The following is an 8,674-nucleotide window of genomic DNA, read 5'->3' on the forward strand; positions in this document are numbered from 1 at the left end:
AGCATGACCGAACCTTTCCCTCCTCTCCTTTCTCAGGTGCATTACCTTTCCCTTTTCCCTCAGCTCCAAGGACCTTTCTAGGGCCCTCCTTTTGCCTTCGTAACTCATTTCCTGAGCCCATGCAGCCCAGCTGGCTCACCTTTTCTAACTGTGATTTTTTAAATAAACTTTCTTTTATAATTTGAAAAAAAAAAAGAACCAATAAAAAAATACAAAAACACTACTAATTATGCAATAAGGCCTTTCTGAGGCACACCAACCCATTTCCTTCCTGCATTTAAACTTCTATAAAATGTATTAATAGCTATGCAAAAGAGCTCTCCTGATTCTGAAAACCTATTGATGAGTCAGTGTGGATTAGTGTGAGTTAAGGACATTGCACCTAGAATAGATTTAAAGAAAAAAAATCCAGTATATCTATCTGCATTTGCTAGCCCAACAATCCTAATGATCTTGAAGAGACTTACCTGAGTGTTTGGGTATACGAATCCTCTGAAATCTGATGAAAATAATAAATCATCTTTCCAGAAAAACCTACATAGCTCTCTAAAATTCTGCATACAATTTTAAGTAATTCACACATTTCCTGGAGCCATCCATGGAACCCTGGTTAAAGGGTCCAATTTTAATGAAGAAACTGATTATATCTCATTAAAAATAAACTTACCTAACCCCCACTGAACCAAACTTTGCATCTTGGGCTCAGTTTGGGAATACATTTCCTAAAAGGGTGAAAAGAAAATGAATGAGTAGAATTTATTGATTATAAAGTAACAATAAATATATTTGCCCTTACTGAATAAATTATCATGTTATCAACACTCCCCAAACAAATATAGTGTCTATCTGGGTTTTCTGGGTTTTTTTCTTTTGTAATTTCCCCTTCACCACAAATTGCTCAGCAGAATGGCTTATGATTGCCACAGGAAACAAAGATTTCAAGTAGAGTGGTTTCAACAACCCAGCCTTTTCATTCTCTGTTAAAATTGAGGAGAATGGACAAAAATCAATACCCTCAATAATTAATCCTTCCCATGTGAAATTAAATATGTCCTTTCATATTAAGTCTAATTCCTGATTTGCCATGATTTTAAAGCCTATGTCTAAAAAACTGCCCATTTGAAGAAGGAATGACTAGCTTTATTGGGACAAAGGTGTCTGTATCTAAGTTTGAAGAGATATTTACCCTAGTCCCAAAGCAAATGAAGTGTTATTATTCCCTTAACAATGATAGTAAAAAGGCTTTGGACATGACTATCAAATGATCCTAAAGAGAATAAGGAACTACCTAGAAGGTACCCACCTTCAAGAAGTCTACCAGTGAAGAAAGGAAAAGAGATGTGTGGGTATCAGAAGGTATCAGAACCAGTTGTCACTTGGAAAAGGATTTGTTTTATATAATTTAGTTCAAATCAAAACAAGTTATCCTTATACTGTTAAATGGACTTAAATAATAAATGCTAAGTTTGAAGGGGGACATAAAAAACATTTAAAAACTGATTATCACTTCATTAAAACTTATTGATTTTTGCTGCCCATTAAAAAAAAAAGCAAAGCTACAGATCAATGTCTAGAGTGACTGCCCATGTTTTTTGCTGGCATAATCTTTTCACTATGAAGAAAAATTAAATTAGTTCTTAAAGAAAGGGGCTAGAAATTCTTGGCCTGAAAAAAGGAGCCATAAATTAATTTGTGATTATAATCATCTTATTTTCCTAAAGACTTTATTCTATAGGAAAATAAGATGATTATAATCACAAAAATTATTTAGAAGTAGTGCAAATAAACATGTTGATAACTATCCTATCATCTACAGAGGTATTTTCCTGCACTGAGTATCATATACAGATGAAAAAGTAAAAAGAAACCTTAGATTGAAAGCAAGAGACAAAGTATTTTCATAACCAAAAAAAAAGGAGAGAAATAACAGCAGTTATGCCTACGTAATACAAAAATATTTGCACAACTTTGCTGACCTTATCTTAACCACTAGCCGATGGTTTAAAAATATTCTAGAACAAGAGAATAAAGTCTAAGTGTTTTCACAACTCATATATAGTCTTTAGGTATTTCATAACAATAATATGGTTATGATACTTAAGTATAATGGCCTAATTATATTGCTGATAGAGTCTGTGCTTACTATTTTCTTTCTAAATTGGTTCAGCGCTGACATGGACAGTGAAAATTTTAAATTTTTAAGTAAGTTCTGGATAAAAATTGAGTTTGTAAGTCTCAAGCAACGTAAATCTAGACCAGGTGACACATATCTACATGCTTCTTACTAATTTTCCATCAATTTTCAAAATCAAGATCAAGTATAGCAAATATATGTATCAAAGCCCACAAAAGCATTCTGTAGACTGTAAATTTCAGTTTTAGATGTTAAACATCACAGAAATGCCTTCGTGAACATAATGACAAATGCCTGATCTAAAACCTGAGCAGTGGTAGAAGCCAATTTGTACAAGTAGTTCTTGGATTACTGGGGCAAATAGTTCAGTACTCAAATATGTAATTCTACCCTTTTTTAGTTATTTACCCTCCTATTATAGCATTCAAAATGTTCTGTAACCATTACTGTTTAAAGTGGTGATTTGTAGAATCTCTAGGGGGGACTTCCCAATTTTGACATAAAATCGTTATATTGTATTCTTTTCCTTCCTCTAGGGTTCCAACTTCATATCCTCTCCCTGTAGACAATAGTGTTTTCATAGCTGTGACCAAGATACTTACCAGCCCTCCACTCCTGCCCAGTGGGAAGGAAATTCTCTGTGCAGCTATGGCCATTGCCACCACCAGGAAGCACTCTGCTCCCCGCACCCCTACCCGAGATGGCACTGATGAACATTTGTAAGTTGTGCACTCAACTTGGGACCCTTTATCGTGCCTTTTTCTGAAAACATGCAGCTGATACAGACTTCTCACTACTGACTCTAAACAGAAATGTGTTCACTCCATTTTCAGAAGAGCTGTACCTGACACCAACTTGTATATGGCTTGCAATACTGTCGGAGATGTGAGATGCTCTCTTCAAGTTGAGTCCTTGGCTCCTCCACATATTTAGACTGAACTTCGGGAACAGAGTAGAGTGAAAGCTGCATACATTACAAAACAGAACAAAAAGAAATAAAAATGTCTATACAGCAATGAGATAACATAATCAATGATCAGATTTGTAGGCACTGTATTTCTAATAATTCATAAACTGCGCCCTAAACCTTGCTTCACAGGATCTCTGCACCTTATTTCCTTAATCAGTAAGGCCAAGGCCAAGAGAGCAGGGCTATGAGGTGTTTTACTGTCCTCCCCCCATTACTGGTAGCAGACAAAGTAGCTCCCCTTTACCTGTTTTATATATTGAAATTTGGTGTTTTATATATTGAAATTAGATTTAGTTTGGGAAAAGAATAGTATTACTCTAGCCCAGCCGGCATGGCTCAGTGGTTGAGCGTCGACCTATGAACCAGGAGGTCACAGTTCGATTCCCAGTCAGGGCACATGCCCAGTTGCGGGCTCAATCCTCAGTGTGAGGTGTGCAGGAGGCAGCCGGTCAATGATTCTCTCTCATCATTGGTGTTTCTATACCTCTCTTCCTCTCCCTTGTCTCTGAAATCAATTTAAAAAAACATTTTAAAAAGGAGTATTACTCTAAAGCAAGCATGTCAAACTCGTTTAAATGAGGCATGAGGCCCACTGGCTGTGAATTTGACATGCTTGCTCTAAAGCAGTGGTTCTCAACCTTCTGGCCCTTTAAATACAGTTCCTCATGTTGTGACCCAACCATAAAATTATTTTCGTTGCTACTTCATAACTGTAATGTTGCTACTGTTATGAATCGTAATGTAAATATCTTATATGCAGGATAGTCTAAGGCGACCCCTGTGAAAGGGTCATTCGACCGCCAAAGGGGTCGCGACCCACAGGTTGAGAACCACTGCCCTAAAGGGTAGACTGGAGGGGAGTAGAAAAAAAGTTCCAGCATAACTAAAGAGCATGTTACTTAGTTCAAATGATCAGTCTGGTGCTAATCAAAGGAGGATGGCAGGTTTTTCCCCACCCAGAGAATAAACTTTTTACAGCCACTACTGGCAGCCTTCCTCACCCTCAAAAATTCCACTGCCCCAAGGCCTGAGAAGAAGATAGTAAAGGGTAAGAGATAAACTATTTAGTTTTATGTAAACACATTTAAGTAACCCTGCTCATGTCTGAAGGTAGATGTTTATGCCACTTAACTCACTGTCAACAGAAACCAAATATCCAAAATAATCAGTGGCAAGTACAAACATAAAAGGATGTAAATGGAGAGATTTCTTGTTTGATTTCTTTAGTATTCATTAAGCATCTATTTATGAGCTTCTAATCTGGTTAAGAAGCAGAATGAGGCCAGGTCTTTCATTTCTTTCTTTCTTTTTTTAGAGATGAAAAAGAAAAATATTTTCTTGACATGATAAGCAGTCTGGAATTGGGCAGGTCACTTAGAAGCAAACTGTGCTTACAATCTACTGGGACACAGCAGATTCCCCACTAAAAAATTAGGAAATATTATGCCCTACGCTAAGTACCATTAATTAAAATTTATCTGTTGAAAAAGCCAGGTTAGTTACTTCACAAAGAATAATAAACTATAAGGAAATGTATTTTCTCCTATTAAATATCCTCTAAAATGTTGGATCTTCCGGATACACAATTTGTATACTTCCTATGGTCAGTAAATCAGATGCTCAAAATAGATCACAACATGAATAGCATGTTACCTCACTAACGTTCACAGAAGCTTTTTGAGTTGAGTCCTTTTTCTGTGATGCATAGACTTTGAAGGTGAGCAGACTCAGACTGGCTGGCCCCACGGACCTCTGGATTACCTGAAACACAGAAGCAATCTTAAGCCTTATCTCAATGCTATGAAATGAATGTGCACAACATAAGCATGTTCCTAACCTCAGCCACTCCTGCCTGGAAAACATGTTTTCATGGACTTCAAATTTCAGGTCACCTTTATCTTAATTTCCCAAAGACAGTAGTTTCTAAGTTATTCTCCTTGGCCTTTCAAGTTAAATATATATATATATTACCCAACAACAAGGGAAGGAGTTTTTCATGATCTCACCTAGTAATTCATTGAATAGAGTGAAGATTATGTCTGTAATTCTGCTAATCAAACTTTCAGAAGCTCCCCCTTTCCATTCCCATCCAGAGCTGGTCTCCCCGATCTCAGTTCCCAAACTCAGTCTCTTTCTGTGCCTTGCTCTTCCTGACTGGGGGTCACTCATGTCCAGTGACTTCCAGATACACCACTCCAGCCCAGAACTCTCTCCTGAGCTACCAACTCACTCACCCTATGATTTCTGGACATTTCTACTCAGATGGGACACAAGCTTCCCAGATCAAGAATGTCCAAAACCAACTCATCAGGATCTTATCTGTACCTCCAAGTCCACACGAGGCCTGATGTGTGGATGTGTGCTGTGGAATCAAGTCAGAAAGCCTTTTCTCAATAATCCCCTATATTTACACAGCACTTGATCATCTAGCATCTGTTCCTAGATGTGCCCCTCTTCCTCTACTTTCTCAGGAATGGTGCTATCCCCCAGCCAGAAAACCTAATCAGAAGCTCTGAGGTCATCCTTCACTGCCATCCCATTCTATTGGTCATTAAGTCCTCTTAATTCTGCCTACTGAATGACCTCAATTCACTTTTCTATCCCCTCCTGTAGAGTTTTTCACCTGGGCCCTCACTTCTTTCCTGGACTGTTTAGCAGCATTTTAACTGCTCACCTGGCATCTAATGGCTCAAACCACCACATTGCAGAGAATAATCTTTGTAAACTACAAACCTGATTACCTTCTACCCTTATTTGAGATCCTTTGGAACTCATCACCTAGGACTTTCATGTGGGTTAAACAAGGTCCATTATCATCTCACTGCAACCACCTTCTCGAACCTGATCTCTGTCATTCTGCCTTCTCCCACAAAACCTGAATTCCCTATATTTCTCCCATACTGTTTCACAGCTTCATGGGTTCCCACATGCTAATTCCTCTGCTTAGAACGTTCTATACTGGCTTTATCTTTCTGTACAACTTGCCTAAGAGCAGGGAGATTCGATGGAGAACCAAGATGGCTGCATAGGAAAACACCTGTACTTGCTGCTTCCAACAACCATATCAAAATTACAACTAAAATACATAACAACTAACATCCAGGACCGCAGGAAACCTGGCTGAGTGGAAGAACTACAACTAGAAAAATAAAGAAGAAAGAGCATTGAAATTGGTAGGAGGTGCGGCGGCGAGGAGGTGCAGAAGGGCAGAAGGGGCTGGCACCTGGGTGTGCCACTTTTTAATTAGGAGGGAGATACAAGCACCCGCGTGCTCTAAGCTCCAATGCCAGGTGAGACTTTGGGAAACCTAGACACATACGGGAAGAAACTGGACTGTCTGGCATCAGGGCAGGAATGTGGGGGCAGCTTTCTTCCAGGCAGAGGTGCACGCAGCAGCGGTCGGACCTCTCCAGTGCAGGACCGACAGGCAACCATTGCTGTTTGCTCTGCCCTGGAGATTCCCTGAGACCCCACCCAATTTACAACCCCACCCAAGCTGTGCCAGTGGCTTTTGCATATGAATAGCCTGTCTTTTCTCAGCCTAAAACCTGTCAAACTGCAGCTGGGTCAGGGAGCCCCAAAGCTATCAAAAGAAGGCAAAGGCCAGCACTGCCACAGCCTGCTTTGCTTCACAGCTGGACCTCATCTGGGCACTTCCAAACCCCATACAAAGAGGAGGAATCAGCAGATCTCTCTGTAGCTCCTGCTGGGTGGCCCCAGACAGTGGCTGACTTTGCACCTCCTCCTGGGCACACTCAGTGAGCGCCAAAGCCCCATTGACCCAAGTCCTGCCTCATAAGGGTGTCTCCTGCACTGTAGCACTTCCACTGTAGACACAGCTGGTCCTCACAGCAATTGGCCTGGAGGTAAACAAACACAGGGAAGCAGCCAAAATGCGGAGACAAAGAAGCGTGTCACAAATGAAAGAAATGGAAGAAATCAAACTACTGGATATAGAGTTCAAAACCACAGTTGTAAGGTTACTCAAGAACCTTCTAGAAAGCTCCGAGAAACTTAGTGAGACCTTTGAGGAACTTACTGAGACCTTCAAGGATCTTAGAGAGAATCCCAATAAAATGGAAAAGGATCAGTCAGAAATTAAGCATACATTGACTGAAATAAAGAATAATACACAGAGATTCAACAGTAGAGAATCCCAAGAATCAAGTCAAATATTTGAAATACAAGGAAGCAGAAAATACCCGACCAGAAGAGCAAAAAGAGAAAAGAATCCAAAAATCTGAAGATAGTGTAAGGACCCTCTGGGACAACTTCAAGCGTACCAACATCCGAATTATGGGGGTGCCAGAAGCAGAGAGACAGAGGGGAGAGGCAAGAAATATTCAAAGTGATGAATGCCAGGAACCTACAACCAAGATTACTCTATCCAGCAAAGCTATCATTTAGAATTGAAGGTCAGATAAAGAGCTTCACAGATAAGAAAAAGCTAAAGGAGTTCATCACCGCCAAACCAGTATTATATGAAATGCTGAAGGGTATTCTTTAAGAAGAGGAGGAAGAAGAAAAAGGTAAAGATAAAAAATTATGAACAACAAAGTGACAACAAATACACGCCTATCAACAAGTGAATCTAAAAATCAAATGAATAAAAAATCTGATGAACAGAATAAACTGGTGAATTTAATAGAATCAGGGGCATGGAACTGTTGTGGACTGACAATTCTCAGGGGGAAGGAAATGTGGGGGGGTGTGGGAAGATATGGGACAAAGATCTTATATGCATGTCTGCAATACCTATGGACGAGGACAGTGGGGTGGCATGGGCCTGGGGTGGGGTGGGAACCGGGTGGAGGGGAGCTATGGCGGGAAAAAGAGGACATCTGTAATAATCTGAACAATAAAGATTTTTTAAAAAGCAGGGAGATTCATTGTTTTTCTTACCTGTCCATGTATTTATGCTTATCAAGTTCTTTCTACCAGATTGGAAGCCCTTTCGGGATAGGGCCATGTCTTACTTTGTATTTCTAGTGCCCATGACTGCCTCACACGTAACAAATGCTGACTGTTTATTGCCTGCCTAAATGGACAGAAGAGAGGTGAAATATAAATAAGTGGTTGACTTATTCTATGTACTTTGGCATGATTCAGCTTCACAGAAATCACAGTGCTGAGATTTGCAGTGTCTGTAATGTGAAAGACTAGGCTATTCTTAATGCTCAAAAAACACAAATAAACCAGAACAAAAATGTCTGTTGCAATGTATGCCTGGAGTCACACACAAAAAAGGAAATTCCCATATTTCAGAAGCAAATAAAGAGCTAGAAGTTATTTTTTTAAGTGATTATTACTTTACCTGCTTTAAAAATAATTAACACACCCTGAAAGTATTATGTGTTTATCTTGAAAGGTCTTCATTTCAAGAAAATATTGCTACAAATTTATTTTGCTGCCCTAACCAGTTTGGCTCAGTGGATAGAGCGTCGGCCTGCAGACTGAAAGGTCCCAGGTTTGAATCCGGTCAAGGGCATGTACCTTAGTTGCAGGCACATCCCCAGTATGGGGTATGCAGGAGGCAGCTGATCAATGTTTCTCTCTCATCGATGTTTCTT

General features: G+C 39.6%; 1 protein-coding gene across 1 annotated transcript in view; it reads right to left on the reverse strand.

Moving 5' to 3' along the window:
• Positions 1 to 8,014, reverse strand: part of APOO (apolipoprotein O) — a 33,675-nt gene extending 25,661 nt beyond the window's left edge. Inside the window, exons 1-4 of the mRNA XM_006764140.2 lie at positions 8,007 to 8,014; positions 4,758 to 4,902; positions 2,979 to 3,098; positions 668 to 722 (exon numbers count right to left, since the gene is read on the reverse strand). Of these exons, the coding sequence (XP_006764203.2) occupies positions 668 to 722; positions 2,979 to 3,098; positions 4,758 to 4,902; positions 8,007 to 8,014 (328 nt within the window). The remainder of the gene's footprint in view (positions 1 to 667; positions 723 to 2,978; positions 3,099 to 4,757; positions 4,903 to 8,006) is intronic.
• Between the last annotated feature and the right edge of the window lie 660 nt (positions 8,015 to 8,674).

Source organism: Myotis davidii, unplaced genomic scaffold (assembly GCF_000327345.1).
Source record: "Myotis davidii unplaced genomic scaffold, ASM32734v1 scaffold2301, whole genome shotgun sequence".
NCBI classification, from domain to species: Eukaryota; Metazoa; Chordata; class Mammalia; order Chiroptera; family Vespertilionidae; genus Myotis; species Myotis davidii.